We start from the raw sequence: 23730 nt of genomic DNA, 5'->3' as shown, positions 1-23730 counted from the left end.
GTTGTACTGCACATTGCTGCAGCTCCTCTTTTCACCCTGTGTGTTGAGCTCTCTGTTTTAGCTACAGAGTGAGACATCTCACTTCTGTTCCATCTTTGTTGGGAGTCGCACATGCTCAGTAGCTAGGTAAGGACTACTAGCCAGTCAGAAGCAGAGTATGAGGGCGTGAACAGGGTTTTCTGTTGGAGATGGTAAGTCCCTTTGGGGTGGACTTTGGGCTTTTTCACTTTGTAAACCTATTGCATGCACAGAAAATATTTATAACTCAATAAAGGAAAGGGGAAAAAGCATAATATGAGCACTTTAAGTAAAAGTATGTAAGTATCATCAGGAAAATGTACTTCAAGTATTAAAAGATAAAAAATCTGGAAACGATCCAAACAGTTCTGTGTTTTATCATTTCAGCTGGACTTGTAGGTCTAAATGTTGTTGGGTAGTTTATAATAAAACATATTTTATAAACTACATGTGTTTTGTGTGCAAAAATCTGAATTTGTAAAGTAACTAGTAAATAAAGCTGTCAGATGAATGTAGTGGAGTAAAAAAGTACAATATTTCTCTCTGAAATGTAGCCGAGTAGAAGCAGAAAGTGGCATGAAAAGAAAAGACTCAAGTAAAGTACAAGTACCTCAACATTTGTACTTCAGTACAGTAGTGAGGAAATGTACTTAGTTACATTCCACCACTGTGTACGTGAAGAATCTGAGAACTGAGCTGCGAGATGTACAGCTATGGATTAGTGCAGCTTTAAGTATTAAGCGACTCGTGCATTGGGGCATGTTTGCTTGATTGACAGGTGTCCTCCTGTATTACAGTCAGCTGTTGTGATGCTTGCTTGTCCCACCTCAGCTGCACGCAGGCTTCCTCCACTTTGACCAAATGCTGAGTGTCAGACACAAAATACCAAGCCTCACAATGTCATTTTCTCACTCTATCCACACTACGTCCATGTTTTTCTACAGTAGAGACTACTTTCCCCATACCAACTTAAGTCCCCATGTACGTGTAAGGTGCATTAGTGATGTGTTTGCATTGGTCGGAAGCTGCGCCTGGAGGTGTGTGGCTGCTGTAACGCTCTGACTGACAGAGTGTTAATAACCAGGGAATAAATAAACTACTGTGCTGTTGCTGTGGGGAGGAGACTGTGGTTTGCTGACGTCAGCACTCCCCCTGCCCCACTCCCACTCTACCCCTGGACAGAAAGCATGTGTGTGTGTTTTCCCCCCTGGACTAATACTCCAGACGCTCACATTTCATTATCTAAAACATTTTTATTTTTTATTTTTTAAATACACCCAGAAATGTGTTTGATGTATAGCACCATAAACCAAACATTAACTCTTTTTTTCCCCCCACTTTGTTTTGTATCCTTTCTCTCATTTGGTTTGAGAGTTCTCACCGTGGATCTCTTCACATCCTGCAGGGAGAAGCAATGACCTGTTGTGTTAACGGTCCTGCCTGTGCTGCAGTAGGCAGGTGCTCATGTTGCCTCACAGCACCACCCAGTGGTGTGCTGTAAGGAACTATATTGCACACACCAATACTTTATAGTAATACATTGGTATAAGATATTAAAGCTGCACTAGGCAAGACCTATATGTGAAAACCTAAGCTGAGAGTTTAGCGCCACCTAAATTGTTATTCCAATGGCCGAGGAAAGTTCAGTCGATGTTAGCGTACACAAGCTACTCTCCTTTAGAGCCAGAAACCAGAGAAGTAACCCTCAAACTTGTACAAAGTGTGGAGCTGCTCCATAGACAATGAATGGGAGTCCGATTTTGTTCTATTCTATCGCGTTCAGAAACAGAAAATGTTTCCATATACTCCGAACATTGCCCTGGGTGCTCTCAGGGTCATCTAGAACATCTTTTTCATTGTCTATGGAGCACACTTTATACTTTGACATCACACATTTGAGTTTTAGCACTCCAGTTTTTGGATTTGGAACTCAAATGTTCATGTTTACTAATATTTTTTGACTGTCTGTTAAGCCCTATTTGCATGGGACTATATTACAAGGGGCCCTCATGCGATTTAGAAATGATCCCCTCTTGTTTAGGTTACGTGCGGTGCCTTCGTACAGGACAAGTGAAGTCTGTATTTTACTCCATTTTACTCAATTCGATGTTGAGGCTCTGTCAAAACTTTCATTTCTATAATTGCCAACACAGCCAGTACAAATCCATAATCACATATTGTTGATTCGCACAAGACTAATATCACACAACCTCGGTGTTTGGCAAAATATGGTAGGTACTGTAATTTACGGTGGAATTTTTACTTCACAAATCAGACATGGCAGATTTGCATGGGATTAAGACCAAATGACCTCCGCAATTATTACAAATTATTATTATTAAATTGGTTTAGTGTGTGATGTAACACCATCTACGTTAAAGCTACAGTCAATTCTTTATCTGGTCACTAGGGGGAACATCTTTAAAACATAGCTCTGGTATATTATATAATCAACTCAAAGTTGTTATGCCACCCACGTACACACCGTTAGCATTGATGTGGAGTTGTGATTTTATGTGTAGTGAGCTTCAGGTATTTAACACTGTTTTCAGAGAACAGCCTGATTCTCAATCAGAGAACTCCGGGGCCTAAAGATGATGCGGGTACACCGTATGGCCAGAGAATGGCATTAACATTTCTGATATGGACATTTAAGGTCTCCAGAGGATGGTTTCTAACAATTTAAACACACACACACACGAGAAAATATGCAAACCCACCCCAAACATCGTATTTTCTCAGCTTTTAATTTCAGCCAGCCCAATCAATAAAAAAAAAAAAAAGCTACATATACAAGTACTTATTAATTTATTTACACTTTTAAAATACACAAATACAGTGGCATTACAAATGAGGAGCAAAAGTCTTAAGGTGGGAGTGGAAAGAGAGATTTCCCATGAATCCACAGTAAGAGATGCATTGTGGGACATGAGCAACCATATCCACTGCAGTTAAAAGCAACATTGGACAGGAGGTGACAAAATAAAGAACTGAGAGAAGCAGACATGACAGACTGAAAAAAAAACTATTATCCCTTAAAGTGTACTTGCATCTATCATAGCCATCATCAGTGTGACAAACAAAATGAATCCATCACTTTATTTTTTTTTGTTTTTCAAGCCCCCAAGTGAGGTGTGTATATATATATATATATATATATATATTTTTAAGCTAATGGAGTGAGGCATTCCCAGTCCCTCCATACACCGCCGTTATTATCCAGAACCGTACAGCGGCTCATGTGGACGTGGTAGACAGTAAGCACATCCTATACACAACAGAACAAACATGTACAAATTACCACTACAACCCCTTTTCCCTCAAACTACAGAAAAACGGCCTACAATACTTTGCAACCAGTCTACCATATCGAGGATTTCCTACTTCCAAATCGGCAGGATTCATTGGTCGGATCGGCCGACTGCTCAGATGAAGGACACAGGTCACTGGGGCTCGTAGCTCCAGTAGCACTGGGACCTTTTCTTAAGACAACACTCAGTCCGAAAACCTCGCTCTCCAAAACCTCCTCACTTTCCAATTAGCCTGATGTTAAGGCACATCGGTCCATTTTCTACCCGGACTCTCACAGCTCTCGTCAGACCTTCTCATGGCGATGTCCCGAATTGGTCAGAAAGATCAGCCGATCAAGGTTTAATTGAACTGTACTAATTACATTAAGCCTTTAGTCTGTTGTATCTCTGAACCTTATTGTGCCACCCGTTTTATTTTTTTATTTGAGGATACATCAAATGTCCCCGGAGTGGAATCAGGAACACTTGGCATTTAGTATTGTGCTCCAATTAAGTTGTGGGACTTGCAACAGACTAAAAAAGAAAAAAGAAAAAAAGAAATGTCGAAAGGAAGGCAAAAGGGGATAAGCTATAAGCCCCCCCCCCCCCAATTGTGTGGATCAATCCCCAAAAGCCCTGGATCTTACATTTCCCATGATGCAACTCAATAGTCTTCTCTACAGATGACAATCTATACCCGTTTTCACAGGCTGAGCAGTGCTCTTCGTGACTAATAAACTGATCTTGATGCGTAAACTTGGTGGAGTGTGACTTTAATGTTGTCATATGTCAAGGACAGACTGGGTCCAATAGAGTAGACAGTTTGGTTGTACACATCTGCTGTATTGGCACCTAGTCAATGTTAAATGATTTAAATAAGGCTAGAAGACCAAACTCACTAAAGAGCCGTTTGTTTTGCTTACCAGGATGCATTTCTCCAACAATAACGACTGCAAAATAACCACTATTATGCCTCCGTTGTGGAGTCGTTATGCCGTCTTGGACGTGGCTATACCAGCTTGTTTGCTCTGTGCTGGTTGACTGAAACTGTAGAGTAGTATGATGTAGCATTCCATTGGAAAAATGACATTATTTAAGCATGTGTTAGGCAGACCGTGAGCGTTTGACGAGGTCTAGGTAGGAAATGGCCAGAGGGTTAAGTGGTCCAGAGTGAGGTCAGGATGTTAAAACCCGAAAAGTAAATACGCCTCAACATGTTTATCCCCACCCCCTTTAAGCTTAAGTATAACCCTAAGACAGAACCACACAAACACACACAAAACCACATCACTATTCACCGGCTTAAAAACAACATCTCATCCATTCAATGTGGACAGATCGATTCATTCACAGCTTTCCAAGGCAGCACACTGCATCACAACCTGAAGACAGACGGAAAATGTGCCGTGTGTTTTTGGATTTACTACAACATCCTGGTTCCAATGCACCTGAGGAGGACCCAAAAAAAAAAAAAAAAACTCTGGGGGATCTATGGGATCGCTTTTGAAAATAGAACCTTCAAATACCTTTTGTCCTATTCTTAAAAACAAGGGGGTTATCCTACCTTTACATTTAAACAAAATAAAAAGTTGACTTGTGGGGTTTAAGGAGTCAGTGTCCTTTAACGCTGCCATGATGGATCACACGTCTTCCTGCTTTCAGAATCAAAAATGTCCCACGCACTATTTTTAACAGCTTACAGAATCATTCTCCAGCCCTTGTGAAGTCTGATCAGTGGAGCTGGTGTCAGAGAAGTTTTAATGCTAAAGAACAAAAATAAGTAAAACCAAAGTTTAAAAAGAAAGTGAATCCATGGCTTGATCAACTGTAAGAGGGGGGGCTTCCACATCTTCCATTGGAGAAGAAGGGAAGCCGTGGCTGCTACCAAACTGTACTCCACCCGCCTACCTCCCACACCCCCCCCCACACACACACACACACACACACACATACACTCCTGGTTGTGCATCTTTTCCTCTGTCAAGTGAACAAGAGCGCAGCCGGACTCAGCATTAGTTGGCTGTCCTCTGTATCATGTGTGAGTCCTGTGTGTCTTAATATTTAGGTGTGTGTGCGTTTGTGTGTGTGTGTGTGTGTGTGTGTACGCTGCAGGTGGAGCACGTTGAGGCCTACATGGTGCACGGATGGATGGGAGGGTTTCACCGTGGAGCCGCGGACTGAAGGCCACTGGGTGTGACCCGGGACAGGGCCTGCAGAAGACAAGACGAAAAGAAAAAAACAGTCTTAGTTATGATGTCATCATCAATGCCAATGGTAGGTTATGTTTTTGTAGAGTAAGGAGTCTCCTCTTGTGAAACGCTGCCCTACATTTGGGACTTGACGGAGTGAGTCTGGCTTTCAATGTGTTCTTCGAACGTGTCACGTTCTCTGAATACAGCCCCAAATGTTTTCCGAAACAAAAGAAGTTTGCGCCCGCTGGTGGGCGGTTCTGATTTGTATAGTCACGTGTACAAATAAGGTTACATGAGACACAGCCGTCTTCTAACCGTATATAAACTGGGAACTATAGTCTCAGAAAAGCGAAGCATTTCTACTCTCTGTCCGGTGCTTCTCAGGTGCAAGCATATCACTCCGCCCAAGTAGCAGTGCTTCGCTTTTCTGAGAATATAGTTCCCAGTTTATACTCGGTTAGAAGATGGCTGTGTCTCATGTGACCTTGTTATTTGTACACACTGTGACTATACAAATCACAACATGTAAATAGGAACATGTTGGTGTTATTTTGTCACTTATTGGGAGCAGTAGGCTAGATGGAGCCGGTCACCTTCAGGATCCGTGCTAAGCTAGGCTAGCGGTGGAGCCGTCGGAAAGAGCTACAACGCTCACGGAGATGAGAAGGGTAGGTATGGACTTATCTAACTCTGGGGGATCCGGTAAATAAGCTAAAGTCCCAATAAGTCGGCGTGTTCCTTTAACATGATAAGCAGAAAAACATCCCACCCGTTTTTTAAAGAAAAAAAAAAAAAAAGGCACAGAGAAATTAAACCTGTCTATTTGAACAGGTTTCATAATTATAAATCTGTAGCTTCACTCCAAAAAACACCTCCAGTGGCTGTTACACTCTTTGGGGGAGCACTAGGTCTACAAGAAGGAAACAAAGAACCCAATGGAAAAAGAAAAAAAAAGAAAAAAAAAGTTAAACAGCAGGGCGGACCTCAGTCCTCTGTTCAGATCCACACTACCAGCAGGAAGCCCTAAAACTACGTCCTACTCTTAACCGTTGACATTAGTCTGTCGCAGTTCTGCGGTTACAAAACTATTGCCGTTTGGCTGCTTCTTGTCAGCAAACGTAAAATGCAAGAAAAGGGGAACAAACTATATTTGGTACAAGTGAAAAGGAAGTGTGCACATGCTGATACAGACAGTGTGCTCTCTTGGGATATATGGTTCTCTTTGTTTTTGGTGAATACTTGTTAAGACAATTAAGCACGAATTACATCTTTCATAATATTTACTGGCATGCAATGCAAAGTCCTCCCTTTGTTCTCTTTACTTCACATTATGTGGGATTTGTTTTTCTGCTCTACTGCGCAGACAACGTTTTGGTACATCAGACCTGTTGTGGATTTCGTGCCTAACAACTCAGCAGTGGGTGTCTCTGTGCGTGTCTTACCTGTGAGGACATGCGGGATGTGTCCTGGCGTCCCGTCAGGTCTGAAGAGGAGATGTTGACAGGTGCCCCACGATGAAGACGCATGCTCACCTTCCTCTCCTTCTCCAGACCTGGAAGACAAAAAAAAAAGTTAGACGTTTCCAATCGGTGGATGGAAAAGCTCCGTTTTTTTTTATTACACATCTAAAATTACAACAACTTTTTCTTTTCCTGTTAAAAGTACGTGTGTGCGCTGACCTGTGTGTGAGGCAGGGTTGAGTGGTGAGGGGGCTGCGACGTCCGGAGCCGCCCTGGCTCTTCCAGAGGCCGAGGGCATGCCCCTGGCTGCGGGGTTCCTGCTGTGCCTCAGCCTCTCTTCACGCTCCCGACGCTCCCTCTCTGCGTCCTCCACGGCCCTGTTGGCACCCTGAGACACACACACACACACACACACACACACACACGGTTTGGCTCTCAATATCCAGTAGCAGTTACCTTTTTAACCTGAATAGCCTCTTTCTGGTTTTCCGAACTGAGTACGTACAAACTCACTCACACTGATAAACATACCAGTCAGATTATTATTCCAAGTGTCTGACGACATTATGGAAAGGATCCAACGTTTTTGTTAAAGAGTAAGATCCTTTTTGTTTAATAACACAAAGCAGCCCCGAAATCTCACAAACAGTATTTTTATCATTGTAAAAACACACTTCATTCCAAGTCAACTGGAACCAAACAAAACTATCAAAGGCCGTCTTGGTTCTCCACCGTTTCAACAATCACCACTCTGGTTTGGTGGAAATAAACCCTTAATTCACCCATTTACATGTGAAAATATGCCAGCTCTATACACGCTTAAAGTATTGTTTATTTAAATGGAGTCTGGTGGTTTTGGCGATAGATATTTCAGAGCCGTTTCTAGGTAAACAAAAAGGATCTTACTCTTTGACAAAAAGGTCCATCTCCGTACGGATCCTTTCCATGATGTAGTCAGACACTTAGAATAAGTTACAGCTTTCTCGCTCAATACTTGACCAACTTCAAAGATTTTTTGTTAACATTAGTCACTAAAGACACCCAATGCATGGGAAAACGGGGTTGAAAAATACCAAAATTACCCTTTTAAGTCAATTTATGACATTGACCTGTCAAAATGTTCCCTTCGGTACTAATGAAATTCACGAGTGGTCCAGGTTACAACTTGAACATGTTTGGATCTAGTTAACACGGTACAGATCTTTAAATAAAAAGAAGAAGTCAGTGTCTTTAAGGCTGAATATAAATGAACCTGGACTGAATGATAGTACGCAACCAAATACTGTGACAATACATTTTCTGAACTGAATCCCTCAATGTGATAATACAACTTACAAATTTGAGCATGTTCCAGTCAAAGACGTAGTCGTAGGAGAAGCCCTGTCTGTGGAAGAGGTTCCTGAAGAGCTGGCGGAGGTACGAGTAGTCAGGCTTGTCGTCGAAGCGCAGCGAGCGGCAGAAGTTCAGGTAGGTGGCAAACTCGGCTGTGGGGGAGAAAACGGACCGGAACATATAAGGGTTTGGTTATGAGCAACGGTAAATACATGATTCTTAACATCCTTCATCTGGGAGGGAGCAGCTCAACGTACATGGGTAGCCTTTGCAGAGGACCTCGATTGGCGTGGACATTTTCTTCTCACTGATGCGTTCGTACTTCTGCCTTTTGGTGGCAGCTTTGAGGCCTTGCCAGGGCAGAGAACCCAGGTTGAAGTACATGAGGACGTAGCCCAGTGACTCCAAGTCGTCCCGCCTGGACTGTTCTGTAGACAGAGAGGACAGAGTCAGATCAGCAGCCTGGACGGGTCTATCCAATCACGGCAGACGGCAGTATTTTTGGGGACGCTGGTCTTACCGATGCCCAGATGTGTGTTTATGGAGGCGTAGCGGGCGGTGCCGGTCAGGTTCTTGTTCTCGCGGTAGGGGATGTGCTGGTGTGTGCGGGCGTCGCGGTACTTCTTGGCCAGGCCGAAGTCGATGATGTAGACCAGGTTGCCCTTCTTGCCCAGCCCCATCAGGAAGTTGTCTGGCTTCACATCTCTGTGGATGAAGTTCTTGGAGTGGATGTACTCAATGCGGCTGATCTAGACGGGAGAGGATCTGGTGTCAGCCTTAAAGACCTCATATTAGGCTCATTTTCAGTTTCACAATTGTATTTAGAGGTTGTACCAGAATAGGTTTACGTGGTTTAATTATCAAAAAAAAAAAAACACCATATATTTGTCATCCTGCACATTGCTGCAGCTCCTCTTTTCACCCTGTGTGTTGAGCTCTGTTTTAGCTACAGAGTGAGGCATCTCACTTCTATTCCATCTTTGGTACGGTTCAGCCGTACAACCTAGACTGGAGCAAGAGGTTTCAGAGTGGCAAGTTATTTAAATGTTAACAAATTAGTCTTTCATACGTAACGTTTTAATTCTGCACCGTCTCCTGGACACGGCGATACAACTATCTGAACTCTTCGGGTCTCCGCTCTAACTAGCTTGCTTTGAGGGCGTGCCACGCTAGCAGCTAGGCGAGTATTATGGGTGTTCCAAAGTGACGCAAAGTGACGCAAAATGAGGCGCGTTCATCACGGAAGTAAAGGCTGGACTACAATAGAGGTGTTTGGAGCAGTTCATGAACAGTGTTTTCTGTTGGAGATGGTAACACCCTTTGGGGTGGACTTTGGGCTTTTTCACTTTGTAAACCTATAACGTGCACAAAAAAAAGATATATAACAATAAAGGGAAAAAGCCAAAAAGCATAATATGAGCACTTTAAACATGCAAACACGCTAGGGCTGCACAATATATCGTTTTTTATTGTCATCACGATATCAACTTGCACAATAAATGTATCGCAATAGACTATTAGTTGAAAGAATAGTCTACTAAAATGTGACTCACTTTTTTTAAGTGGTGCCTTTTATATTTAATTTAATGTTCAAATTTGTTCAATAGAAGAATGTTGGAAATTATTTTTGGTTTTAAAGTCAACAAGCGGTTCGTTGTATTTAGCAGAACATGAAAGCAGCAGAAATGCAGTACACTTTAATATCTGTTGATTTATCGCAAGTAATACCGTTATCACCATATTCAACAACGTTATCGCATCATTTCCTCATATCGTGCAGCCCTAAAACACGCCGCTTTCACAATGACAAAAAAACGACAGTTCCTATAGCCATTAGCTCTCAGTTCCTCTTTTCTCTCACCATCTGGTCAGCCAGCAGCAGGACTGTCTTGAGGCTGAACTTTCGAGAGCAGAAGTTGAACAGATCCTCCAGACTGGGCCCCAGCAGCTCCATCACCATCACGTTGTAGTCCCCCTCGGCCCCGCACCACTTTATTGTCGGAATACCCACTGGAGGAGAGCAGGGAGCAGGAAACGGAATATATTTAGTGCTTATTTATTTAGTACTGCGATGCAAAGGGTTTCAAAAGTTACCAAAAGACATTCGGAGTAATTATAAACTATGGTTGGAATGTTTCTGTTAAACAATGATAGAACGGACAACCTTTGTCAACTCAAATGGCAAAGTAAAACAGGAGAGTCAAACTACCATCACTAATGCTCATTCCTCTAGTGTTTGGACGAGTTCACTATAAATTCAGTAGGACTGTCCCTTGGCCTCAAAGAAACTAAAAATATATGCCAGGCAAGGAGCACTAAAGCGGTTTTGTTTATACGAGACCAACGGCCTTCTTACATAATGGAGGTTGTTTAATATGTGCATCACTCCGCTGTAATTATTTGTTTTATCAACTATGGTGGTTTAAGGCTTAGAATGACTAAATGTTGATGAGCATGCACACACTGTCCATGTCCCCACACTAGAAAAATATCACAATATTCTTTGACCAAATAAATCAATGTCGATATTGCAACAATATTGTAGGGTTGACTATTGGTGCTCTCCCAAAATAGTTTCACGATGAGATTTTGGATAAAGAATCATCAATAATGTGGATATAATGACCAAGTGGGTAAAGGCAAATAATAGAACAGCTGGTAGGTCTGGAAAGCTCAGAAAATGACATCACTTTACTGTAATGCAGCCTGTAAAAGTTAGAAAAAAAGACTTATGCCATATTGCGAAATCTAAGATGATGTCTATTCTCAAATATTGATCTAAGATCGATATATTGCCCGGCCCTACCCCACACACAGGAGCAGTGTAAAGGCACTGGCCAGCTGGTTTGGTAGTAGCTGCTAATTGGCTGACGTTGCCAAGGCGAAGAGGCCATCTGGCATTTCCTTCTACAGGCAGACAGCAATAAAATGTTGTAGCTCAGCAACTAGCGCACACGCACACACACACATACTATTTATATACATACAAACGAATATACCTCCCACAGTCTGGGTCAGCCAATACATCCTACCATGCTGGAACAAAAATACAAATGCCTGCGTGTGCACAGTTGTGCTTTGAGAGACCAACCGTCTCTTCGTCATGAAGTCAAGTACACCGTTTGCTCTGAAGACAGAAAACACTAATAAAAGATGTATTTATAATTAATTTAAAAATGCACTACTTTGGCTCTGTCTGAAGCATGGATGTATCATAAGAACTGGATACAGCGTTGGAGGCGGAGCCTTGTTCATGCCTATGAGAGTTGCTCAGTGGCACATGAAGCCATCATGGATTTAAAAAATTATGGTTAAAATTCTGATAGCGAAACGAGTCATTGTGCGTGGGGGGTGTACACACACCCCTAACGATTCACAATGACGAACAGATGCTGGCTTATATGTTGAAGTGCTTATGTAAATATCGATGCCGAGTACTTTACAGAGTGGAAGGATGTGTGTGTGTGTGTACGTGGCGTGTCAGAGTATACAGTACCTCCACCCTGCATCATCTTGTAGATTTTGCTTTCGATGTGGAGCTGGGGGTGTTTGGTCTTCACACATTCCAACTTGATGGCTACCTCCTCTCCAACTGAGATATCGGTACCTGGAGAGACAGACAGAGAGATGAGCTGCCAAGGTGTAAACAGACAAACATTCACTACAGCATTGCTTCATCTAATGAGACAGTATTTAATCTGCAGCACGGAGCATGGTCAAGTCAAGTATTGCTGTCGGGTCAAAGTCCAGTGAAGCTAATTTGGCATAAAGATAATAGTCTGCCTTGTCCACAGCTTTTATAGAGATATCACTTGCATAGCTGGTGATTAAAGTGGAGAAGACCTCCTTGGCTACATATCGGTGGTTAACACAGCACAGCCAGCACACACAGAAGAGAGTGCAACAGTGTGCACTGTAATGCTCCCTGCTCTTCTTTCGTGTATCTACTTGCCTTACGAGACCAGTATTTGCTGTGCTGTGTGATCTGACAAACCAGCGCTTCAGCTGCTTTCTTCCTACATATGGTTATAAGGTCCACTCTCCACATAAACACAGCAACTGGACACCAGGTTACATAAACCCATTTCACACAGACACACACGGTCCAGGCACGTGATTGGCAAAGGTCCAAAAAGCATGAAAATAAACCGAGCCTCAGCGTTCACTCAAGCACAAAAAAAAAACACACCACACCCTGTTCATATACCACGCTTATTTATAATATTGCCGTTTGTATAACTGGTGGAACTTGCAAGAAGTAATCATTCTAGCTCTCTAAGGCTGTGTTCACATCACCAAAAGGGGATCAGGCGAGTTTCTGCAAGGTGGTGCGGGAGTGTCACTGAAATGGCCCATTTGTGTTTGCGTCCGGTTGTGTTCTTTAACCCCGCCAAATGTAGCACAAGTAGACATATTTCACAGTTACTCTTTTCCGTCAGATCGTTTATAGAACTCAACGTTTCCAACCTGCACTTGAAGGCAGCTTCATTTCACGGAGAAAGAGAAAGACTGATCGACGGTGCTTTGTTGTTACAGGAAACATTCAGCCGATACCCAAACTCCTGGGCAGTTGAGCGAGTGTCTTCAGTGTTTTAAAAACTCTTGTGGCAGCGTTGTTTCCGGTTTACTGTACGGGATACTCACACCGCCTCAAAACCGACCTAACGGAGCTAATCGTTGCTAACGGAGCCTTCAGTTGTTCACTGTGTCCGTATTCATTAACTGGATTTACGGACTTGAGTCACTTTATTGAGTTGGCTGTACAAGTTTTAAGCTTCTATTCAGACTTGCTTGAATGACAGAAATCTGTTCAGATGAGACCTTAATAACTGCAACACGGACATGTATAGTAGCCTACACAACAGAGTGTTTAGGATCCCCAAAACACAAGATTAAAAACACTGATCCGTAACAAACAATGAACAAGAATTAACTTTAGATAGCCTTAGTCTTATATGATTTAACAGGAGTTAGGAGACAGTGTTGAGATTTATAATACCATGTCCAACTGTCTGTATGGATCATATTATAGTTTTATGGTTAAGTTGTTAAACATATAACATCTGGCTCTGGGTAATCAGGTATTTTATCAGCTGAAACCAACCAGATATTAGTTGGCAAAGCACATCAAAGGCTACACTTCATCTGTATCATCTTTTAGTACGATTTGTTTAATATGTAAATGGTCATTTCTTTCTAAAGTATCTGTTCATGTTATGTAGATCATTGTTTTAAATAAAATATATAAACCTTTGGACTAGTTTATTACTGAACCCAGCCATCACACGCCGCACCGTCACATCCCGCGCCACCCACCACCACCAAGTAAAATTTCAAACTGTGGGAAAAACTGGTGTGAATGTATTGGAAGTCGCTTTGGATAAACGCATCAGCTAAGTGAAATGGAATGGCTGTACGTCATAGCTCGTGTGTAACAGTTACCTAGTCCACCCCCTAACAGATATACACAACAGCTTTGTTTTCAAGTTGCATTAGTGTGGAAAAATCACATCCCTGATGGTCTCATTTGGGCAGCAGTTCAACTGTGCAAGCTAACAGCAGCGCCAATGGAGCATCATTGATTTGTCCTTGTGATGTCATCTGGGCGGGATGAGCAGCACTCCCCAGAGCGGGGCACACCATTAGGGCCATGACTCACTTTAAAGCTGTTGCGTTGTATAATTTACACACAACTGTTAAAATAATGCTGAAAGTCTGTACGTTTGTGGCTGTACAGCATGTACAGACTTTGCAACCAAATGAAACGACCGTGATCTGCCTCTGGCTGGCTCCCCAAATCCATAACAGTCTGGGCAGTAACTTTACACCCCAAATTCCATTCACCTTCATAGGATTGGGGAGGACATTTGGATTCTCCACAGAAGTGAGACAAGTGGGGGCGCACACGCTTTGTCCCTACTAGTAAAGAATTGATTACTTATTTGGACAATTTTCATTAGAGTTGTTAAATAAGGGTCTGACTGCGTTTATCAATGGGCCCCATTATGGGGGCCAACAGGACATTTGTCTTTTCCATTTCCGGCCACTCCATTCGTTTGTATTTAAAATGTAGAAAAATGTGTACTGTTGCATTTTGTTGCTCATGGCCCTGTGGTTCACGCACGGCAACTCTATCCCCAAAACCCCTATTATTTGCCTTCTGAAAATGTTTCTCAAATTTGTTGTATTAATGTGTATGTATTGCATGTGTATGTTGTATATAAAAAAATAAATAAAAAAAAAGCCATTACGCTCCTCTATAGTTAAGATGATTGATAGATTAATTTATAAATTGAGATGACGGTTACACGCAACCATAAAATTGTCGTGAGAGACTTATAATTATATTTAAAGTAGGTTTGCCTATAGATTTATGGTGCTTTCACACCTACCTCGTTTGGTCCGGACTTTATGGCTTTTTAGTTTGATCCGAACCAATACAACACGTGTGAAACCTCCCCTGACCAAGGCCCAGACCACGGTCCGACGAAAAGAAGTGCTCTCAGTCTGGATCAAAGAGAACCATGGTCCGTCTATGCTTCAGACCAATTATAGGAAGCTGTGGCCAACTGTCATGTTATAAGAGCAGGGAAGCTGACGGAAGTGAAGGTGGATGAGCTCCAACCGGAGCAGGAGAAGAAGTTAGCAGTCAAGCTGTTGCGTGGTAGTGAATGTATGATGCAGGTTTCACTTTGTCTCTGAATAAATGCTGCAGCTCCTCAAGACCCAAGTAACGTTCATGTGTCTTAACAATGCAACAACACAAAATAAGCCGGTTGGGAAAAAAAATAAAAAAAATAAAAAATCAGATGCTAGAGAGAGGACGGGAAGCCTGTCTACAAACCAATTGATATAAAGTATCGGGAGAGGCAGATCACGCAGGTGATGACAGGGCATAGATATTACATAAAGGGCTTAAGTGCACTTGCATAATTGCAGTGTGAAACCAAAACTAACCGGATCAAATGTACACAATGTAATTAAAACATGAACCTACGTACGGACTTTCAGGTGTGAAAAAGCCCTTAAAAACTAACTTGGCGCTCCACTGAGTGATGGGTAAACACTACTCTAATTTCAGTTTCAGCACAACACACAGACACTTAACTGACTTGTTGTTCTGGTTGCGTGCTTGCTCAACCAATCACAGTGAAAAGGTCTACAAAGGCTCTTTACAGTCGGAGCAGCACATTTCAGTTTGTCTGCTTTATTGCGTCATAGGAATGGGTTTTGTCCAGACAGATTTTTCTGGGGTATGCTCCTCCCCCTGATCTCAGAGGGGAGGTTGTGTGTGTGTGTGTGTGTGTGTTATTGGTATGAAAGTGTGTACATATGTGGTGTGTGCGTGTGTTTTTATCCTGAGCAATGCTGCTGGCAAAACACGTTGGGACACATCCCCCTACAGAAGTTCATAAACAGCAACAGAGGTAAACTACTGAGACCCATTTACACTTAGTCATTTCACTTCTAAAGAATACTAACTTTTTATTGCTAATAATTACATACTATCCGATGCCACTCAGGCATTCTTGTATGTGCACGTCAACCATCACGGTCGAGACTTGAACACAGAAGCCTAGCTCGGATTAAACTCAACTCGGGAAACACACAGCACAGACACAGAAAACCTGTCGAGAAGGATGACGTGGTGGTAACAATCCCCTTTTCCTAAATACCGTAGCAGCATACTGTGGGAGGTGTGAGCTAGCAGCCGCAACACATGACACACACACACACAAGTCAAAGTTTGGGAACTGCCGTTCAGGACAAGGGGACACAGCAAACCCCAGCCCATTACTGTAGGATGTGTTCAACGTTCCTGAGACGTCACCAGCTCTGAACTTACTCACCGCGGGGGGGGTGTTTCTCAACTCCAAAAGGTTTCTACAAAAGAAGGCTAGATGTCAGAGATGACGTCAACATAACCACTTTAAAAAAAACACGCCATCACTACTTCTTCTACACAATCAAACCGCTTCAGAGGCAGAAGAGCAGGAAAGCAGTGAGTCACCAGCAGCATTAGGTCAGCGCACATCCTCACTTTACTGATACTGGATGGGTCTACTTCCATAGGCAAAGTATTCCTTTTAGCATACACTGCTTTCAGTTTACCCAGATAACACAAGCTAGATCTGTTAAACAAGTACTCGTAAAACCGGTAATGAACGGGAACAGTGCTGCGTCAGTTCTCTTTTTTAATTCAAGGGGCTTCGGTGGTGTGAAGTGTCGCTTAAGGTGCCACTGAGTAGGGCTGAACGATATGGGAATAAATAATAATGGAATTGCCAATATTGCGATTGAGTATGCGATTTATATAAAAATAAATAAATAAAAAAAGAGAGTTCCTAGTCTTCAGTATTATTCACTATACGCAAACGATAAATCATTCTGTAGTATGACCAACATGACATTAACCGGTAGCTAATGGGTGGGTGGGAAGATGTATTTTAGACTAAAATGTAGGGTGGGGCATTTTGATTTGTTAACAATTCTGATTCTTCCTTTCGATTCTCGATTCCGATTCTTAAAGGGTGGAGTTGAAACGGGTCACATGGTCATGTCAAAGATGAGAATTTTTTTATTTATTTATTTTTTGATTAAATGATGATTTACAGTTTCACTGGGCTTTTTCAATGTAAAATAAAGCCACACTTTAGAGCGCCGCTTCCTGTGCTCAATGGCTGCAACACAAAGACACCCTGAAGTACAGTGGCTGCTAAGGAAACCAAAAGTTGCGCACGTTGAATTTGGAACCGCCGGATGCATGCGTAACCGGCCTTAACCTTTGACATAATACACCTAATACAGTCAACATATAAACTGCTCTTTCATGGTGGCCAGGCCTATGTGTTATGATGAAATGAGATTAACTGATGCATGGATATGGATAACATATCTTTACTTAGCTATTGAATTGTAAAAACCTTCAACCACGGTAGAATTGTACAACTTGAAAATTCAAGTCTTGTAAGTTTACATGTAATATAATCATGACTTTTCCTAAATAAAACCTGAAAAAAAAAAAAAAAGCTTGTGCATGGGTTTTCACAAGTTGTTTTTTTTCCCCCATCTACTCTCACTCACGTGACCCCCTGGTTGGACAGGTTGTGTAGCATTAAACACTGATAGTTTTGAGTTCTATTACATCATGATGTCGGTTTGTTTGATTAATACAGATTTTCTTTGTGCAGATGACCCAGCAGAGAGTCCAGGACGTGATGGCTGCCGGCCAGTAAATAGTTTAGCATATCTTCCTGTGATCAGATGAATTGAGATATCATGTGTCAATTGACTTTGTTGCCTTACCTTCGACAGAGCCAGCCTAGCTGCCATGCTTTGTTATGACAAACCTGTCGTTTACAAACTATCCTACCGTGGCCGGGTTGGATCAGTGGGTAGAGCAGGCACACATACCGTATATAGAGGTTTATTCCTCGACGCGGAAGGTCCAGGGTTCGAGTCTGACCTGTGACCATTTCCTGCATGTCTTTCCCCCTCTCTCTCTCCCCCCCCCCCTTTCATATCTAGCTGTCCTATCCATTAAAAAAAAAAAAAAGGCCGAAAATGCCCCAAAAAAACTATTCTACCAGTTCTGAATATTTGACCGTACACATTCACACCCCACCAGAGCACAAAGAGTACAAGGCTTGGTTCCAACAGCTGACCTCATCTCCTCCTCCCGCCAATAAACAGCCTCACACACACCAATACAAGCAGAGTCCAGCACACTAGGCTGCTCATACATCGTCAGCAGTATTAATGCGTTTACACACTGTATCGTATGGGAGCGCATTACTGTGAAATAATATCAGCAATTGAGATGTAGATATTTTTGTCTTTTAGATTAACCTATATTCAACTTTAATTTGGTCAATACATGGGAAAAAAAATATTACTTACTATGGTTGAGCACGATCCAAACACTTCAGTTAGGCCTATATATTATGTTTTACATCATATTTTATAAACTACATGTTGAGTGCAAAAATCTTAATATAAATCTGTCAGATTAATGTGGTGGAGTTAAATGTACAGTAGGCTATTTCCCTCTGAAATGTTGCAGAGTAGAAGTAGAAAGTGGCATGAAAAGAAAAGACTTAAGTAAAAGTACAAGTACCTCAACATTTGTAGGCTACAGTACTTGAGTAAATGTACTTAGTTACATTCCACCACTGGCTATAGTTAACTGTTCATGCCTCTTAAGATCACTGCCTATTTTATTTTCCCCAACACACCTGCACTACCATTTCAGCCAGGCATAGCATGGTATCACACTTCTAAAACGTGAACCGTAGGGCGTGTCAGGCACTTTGATTTTAAAGCTCCAAGCATTAATTAACAATGTTACGTCACCCGTAGAGGTGCTTTTTTTCCTGACCGATAGCTGACCCTCGTTAACACACACAGCCAAGATGTTGCGTGGACAAGTGCGGCCACTTTCCTGGTGCGGCCTGCGTGCAGGCGCCGACTCGTACAAGTCCGCAGCCGTTTCCGTGGAGCGCGTGCTCCCAAAATGTCAGGTTGTCAGCTGTGCCTGGCATACTCTGTGTAGGACGGTCCTCATCGATATAGTGACATGTGTGACGTAGCTCTCCGTGGTGAGCGCCGTCCAGCAGTAAATAAAGAGCTTCAAATGCAACTTGCTAGTGCTAAATTGGGACTAGCAAGTTAACTAGCAGTTAAGAAATCAACTGTATTTTTTTTTTTTTTTTTTTACTGAGTGGTCATAATTCTTATTGTCCGTTAACAGTTAATCATTAACAGCAGCTCTCCCCATCAGTCCACAGGTCTAACCATTCATTAAGCCTGCCTCTCCTGTGATTTGAACATTGGGTTCAAAAGAACACTCAGAGGCTAGGGCTGGGCGATATGGAGAAAATCAAATATCACAATATTTTCGACCAAATACCTCAATATCGATGCCGCAACGATATTGTAGTGTTGACTATTGGTGCTTTCACAAAATATTCACACAATGAGATTTTTGATAAATAATCATCAGTAATGTGGATTATAATGACTAAGTGGGTAAAGGCAAATAATAGAACAGTTACAACAGTCTGGTAAGTTCAGAAAAAGACATCACTTTACTGTAATGCAGCCTTTAAAACCAGGAAAATACAACACTTCTGTCATATCATGACATATAAATCTAAGACGATATCTATTCTCATATCACGATATCGATAGAATATCCATATATTGCCCAGCTCTATCAGAGGTTGGGCTTGCGTGCCGCCAGAGCGATATGAGGGATGATTTTCCCTAATGTTGTTTGACTAACAACATGTAAACATCTACAGATGTGGGTCGACATTTAGCTGAATGTCAATCTTATGGTGCAGAAATGAAATTAGATTTACTGTTAATGTAAATTTCCCAAAATTTCAGTGGACAAACTTCCGTTGAACTTCTAAAAAGGGAACTTAAGTATGACCAAAGTACCAGCTTGGTTTTAATATATCTTAGAGTGATATAACAAACGCAAGACAAAACATAAAGGGATGACACGTTTAGCTCTTTAACAACAAATCAGGTATGCCTTACATTTCTGCTCAACATTTTCAAATGCACCCTGAGATTTTTGGATGTATTTTCCCAACTGTTCCAAGGCAGCCGTTGATTAGATGCCAGTGATGAATTGAGCAGTCCACAGTCAGTAAAAACGCTTCATTAATTAATAATGTCTCCTCTCTCTATTGTTGTTTAGATGACGAAGTCTTGCGCTCAGCAATGTGATCAGCTGTTCTCAAACACTGTTGCCAAGAGCTGCATACCTCCAATATGGCCACCAGCGGATGCATTACAATAAAGGAGTGATTTGAACTCGGGTGTCCATTCGGTGCATATTCTAATTTTATTTGAATGTTTTCCCAACATTAGTCCCTTTAAATGCTCAGAGCTCAGTAATGATGCACTTCCCACTTTCGCTATGAACTTCAACCTAATTCTCAGTGATATGACGATAAAAAAATGTCCATCATATACAGTTTTGTACATCGTTTCCTACCGCAACGTCGAAAAAAAACCAGCGGCCAAACTGCATCACCATCATTTAGACAACGCTTTAGGTTCTGATCCTTGCACGTTATGTTCATTGTGCACTAAAGTTCTTAATAAAACCAGAAAAGTAAAAGTATTTAATTCACGCAGGGAGTATTACGATGTGGTTATTTCACATGGACCATTGACATATTGACTAAATTAGCACAAAACAAGTTACATTGTGATATGTATCGCTATCGAGATGGGATTTTGGCCGTTTCTCCGTTGGCGATAACAGCATCACTGCTAACAATCCCTTGCTCGGGTAGAGTGTAATCTTACACCAACGCAGCTAAATGTTTCTCTCTTTGACATTTTTTCTTCAGTGAGAGGTAACAAATCCAAACGATTATTACAAAAATACATATAATCAATAGGCCACAGCCCTGGGCACTTTGTAGATGAAACTCAGATGAACATGTCCCCTCAGGCACTAAACAAGCAGCAGGAGTTATTAACCACTCAAAGACACCTCAGTCAGACGATACTAGGCCATGGAGCCTACTTGAGTCTCAAGGACCCAGATTTAATACAAATACATAATCATATGATTGCTATCTTGGTTATTAGGCTGGGCAATATATCATAATTATATATGAGACTAGATATTGTCTTAGATTTTGGATATACTTATATCGTAGTATGGCATAAGTGTTTTTTTCCTGGTTTTACAGGCTGCCTTACAGTAAAGAGGTGTACTTTTCTAAACTTACCAGACTGTTCTCGCAATTCTTTTATTTGCCTTTACCCGCTTAGTCATATCAACATTGATGATTATTTATCTAACACCTCATTTCGTGAACGCGCCGATTGTCAACCCTACAATATCGTCGCAACATCGAGTCAAGAATATCGTGATGAAATTCTCCTGTTTGAGAAGCACTGGTGTGAGATTAGATAGCCTTCTGATGAACTTCTCTTATTAGGGAAGAGGAAGAAGTTTTTTAGCGGTGACTGTTCAGTATCAGTAGGAAGGTTACATGGAATTTGCCCACTAAAGCCTCAGGCCTGCTCAGCTGTTGTATACCCAGACTACTGAAAGTAACCTTAAATATTAGCTAGCTAGCTAACTAACGTTAGCGCTCTGGAGATAAAGGGTTTAGCTAGCTAGTGATACACAGCAGCCGTCGGTTTCCATTCTTCATTTGGAAAATTCATTTTACGCCATGACAGGCAAAGGGTTCTCCAAGTCGAGTACATTGAACAAATACATCGTTTACTATGAATTATCACAACGTAGCAGACGTCTTATCACTGGTAACGGTTAGCTGCTTTGCTAGACAGAGTGCTAGCTTAGTAGCTAGCTAATGTTGCTACCCCAAACACTGAACAGCTGACTGACTAGGAGCCGTGAAAGGAAGCCAGCCGACAAAGTGTCGGAGCTTCATGTACCGGGTCGTGTTTGCTGGAAACAAAAGAATACAACACAGCATATGGGTTAGGACTAGAACTTACCCAGGTAGATGTCCCCAAACGATCCACTGCCTATCTTCCTGCCCAGTCTATATCGGTTTCCCACTCTTAACTCCATGGTTTTAAGCGATCTGCCTTCGGCTAGCAAGCGCGCTCGCTAGCTTCAAAATAGCCCCCAAAAAAATGTTCAGGTTTAAACAGCAAGCCTGTTCAAAACACCCAACACATTAAAACCTCCTGGAGCGATGAATTCTGTCTTCTTGTGACGTTATGTTGTCTCCGGATGAATTCAGCTCTCACAATCTTTCGCCACTTGTTTTAAAACCCTACTAACCTCATATTGTGCTAATACGCAGCTTGTTAAAAAGGTTGCAGTTCGTACTTTATGCTCCCGCTGTTTTTGATATGGATACTTGTTAATTCTTTGCGGATGAAGGTGGATTTTGAGGAGGTTCGTTAAATTCTCTCCCTGTTGCTGTCTCCGCTCTGTCAGTAATCTGCTGGAGGTGTCTGACTGACATCACTTCCCTGCTGCTGGTGATGAGGGAGGACTCCGCCGAGAGCCTCTAAGTGAAGAGCTGCCAACAGATACCAGCATCGCTAACAGCTGCCCCACACTGAAACTTTCAGGAACAACGTTTCGGTTTAAGGAAACAACTGCACCCGGAAATAGATAATAAAAAGTAACAATGAACCTTTAATTTTAAACCTGATTGATTTAATAAGATTATGCTTTATCGTGCCCTACTTTTTCTTCTTCTAGGCTACATGTTTGTAGTGCCCCTTTGATGAATTGATTGATTGAATCACTCATCCAATCTGTGTCTTTGTATGCTTCTTTTTTCACAGGATCCGGATTCAAAATGTTACATATAAATATGAATTATATATTAGAGTATATTGCCTGTGTGGGATCAGATATCTGAATGTAAAGCAGCTAGGCTATGCCTGGCTGAAATGGTAGTGCAGCTGTGTTGGGGAAAATAAAATAGGCAGTGATCTTAAGAGGCATGAAAAGTTAACTATAGCCAGTGGTGGAATGTAACTAAGTACATTTACTCAAGTACTGTAGCCTACAAATGTTGAGGTACTTGTACTTTTACTTAAGTCTTTTCTTTTCATGCCACTTTCTACTTTCTACTTTCTACTACAACATTTCAGAGGGAAATAGCCTACTGTACATTTAACTCCACCACATTAATCTGACAGATTTATATTAAGATTTTTGCACTCAACATGTAGTTTATAAAATATGATGTAAAACATAATATATATAGGCCTAACTGAAGTGTTTGGATCGTTTCCAGTTTCTAAAATATAATATAATACAGATTTTTTTGCATTGAGTAGCCTACTTTTAGGCTACTTTTAATAGCCTACTTTAAATAAATTTTCCTGATGATAGGCCTACTTACTTTTACTTAAGTAAAATTTTCAAAGCAGGACTTTTACTTGTAATAGAGTATTTTTACAGTGTGGTATTACTATTTTTACTTAGGCTAAGTAAAGGATCTGAATACTTCTTCCACCACTGACCATAACCCCTATCCTTTAAATCATAGCCTTATATTAGCCTATACCATGTGTTATATGTCTATATTAAAGATGCAACATTTAGCCTAGGCTATAGCCTATACACCTCACTGTGTCATTTAAACGTCTACAGTATCCTATTTAATACGTTCTAAACTTATAACTTAAAAAAAAAATCCTTGTCAAGCCAAGAGTGTCAACTCTGTTGTTTATTTTTCAACTTGAAGCCTACATATCACGCATACAGCATTATGCGAGGACGTATTATTTACGGCCGCCATATTGGCCTTCCTCATATGTTGTTGTTCCTTTGGTTTCCTGCTCGGGACTCATCTCTTCGAAGTAAAGGAGTCTGGGCCTGCACAACAACAAAAGAGTGTTTCCTTTGTCCAGCTGACCTCAGGATGCTTATGGAAGCAGCTTACTGCACGGATTCCTCTAAAATAA

The 23730-nt window shown here is 41.6% G+C and overlaps 1 protein-coding gene across 1 annotated transcript; it reads right to left on the bottom strand.

Moving 5' to 3' along the window:
• Positions 1-2746: 2746 nt before the first annotated feature.
• Positions 2747-22305, bottom strand: csnk1da (casein kinase 1, delta a). Its single transcript, XM_078270322.1, has 9 exons — positions 21793-22305; positions 11789-11899; positions 10154-10302; positions 8813-9041; positions 8550-8720; positions 8296-8444; positions 7180-7348; positions 6943-7052; positions 2747-5518 (listed from the first exon to the last, which is right to left on the bottom strand). The coding sequence occupies exons 1-9, from the start codon at positions 21866-21868 to the stop codon at positions 5468-5470; spliced, it is 1215 nt and encodes a 404-aa protein (XP_078126448.1). The 5' UTR covers positions 21869-22305; the 3' UTR covers positions 2747-5467.
• Between the last annotated feature and the right edge of the window lie 1425 nt (positions 22306-23730).

The sequence above is a fragment of the Sander vitreus genome, chromosome 15 (genome assembly GCF_031162955.1).
Source record: "Sander vitreus isolate 19-12246 chromosome 15, sanVit1, whole genome shotgun sequence".
NCBI classification, from domain to species: domain Eukaryota; kingdom Metazoa; phylum Chordata; class Actinopteri; order Perciformes; family Percidae; genus Sander; species Sander vitreus.
This window is presented reverse-complemented; position numbering and strand designations above follow the sequence as displayed.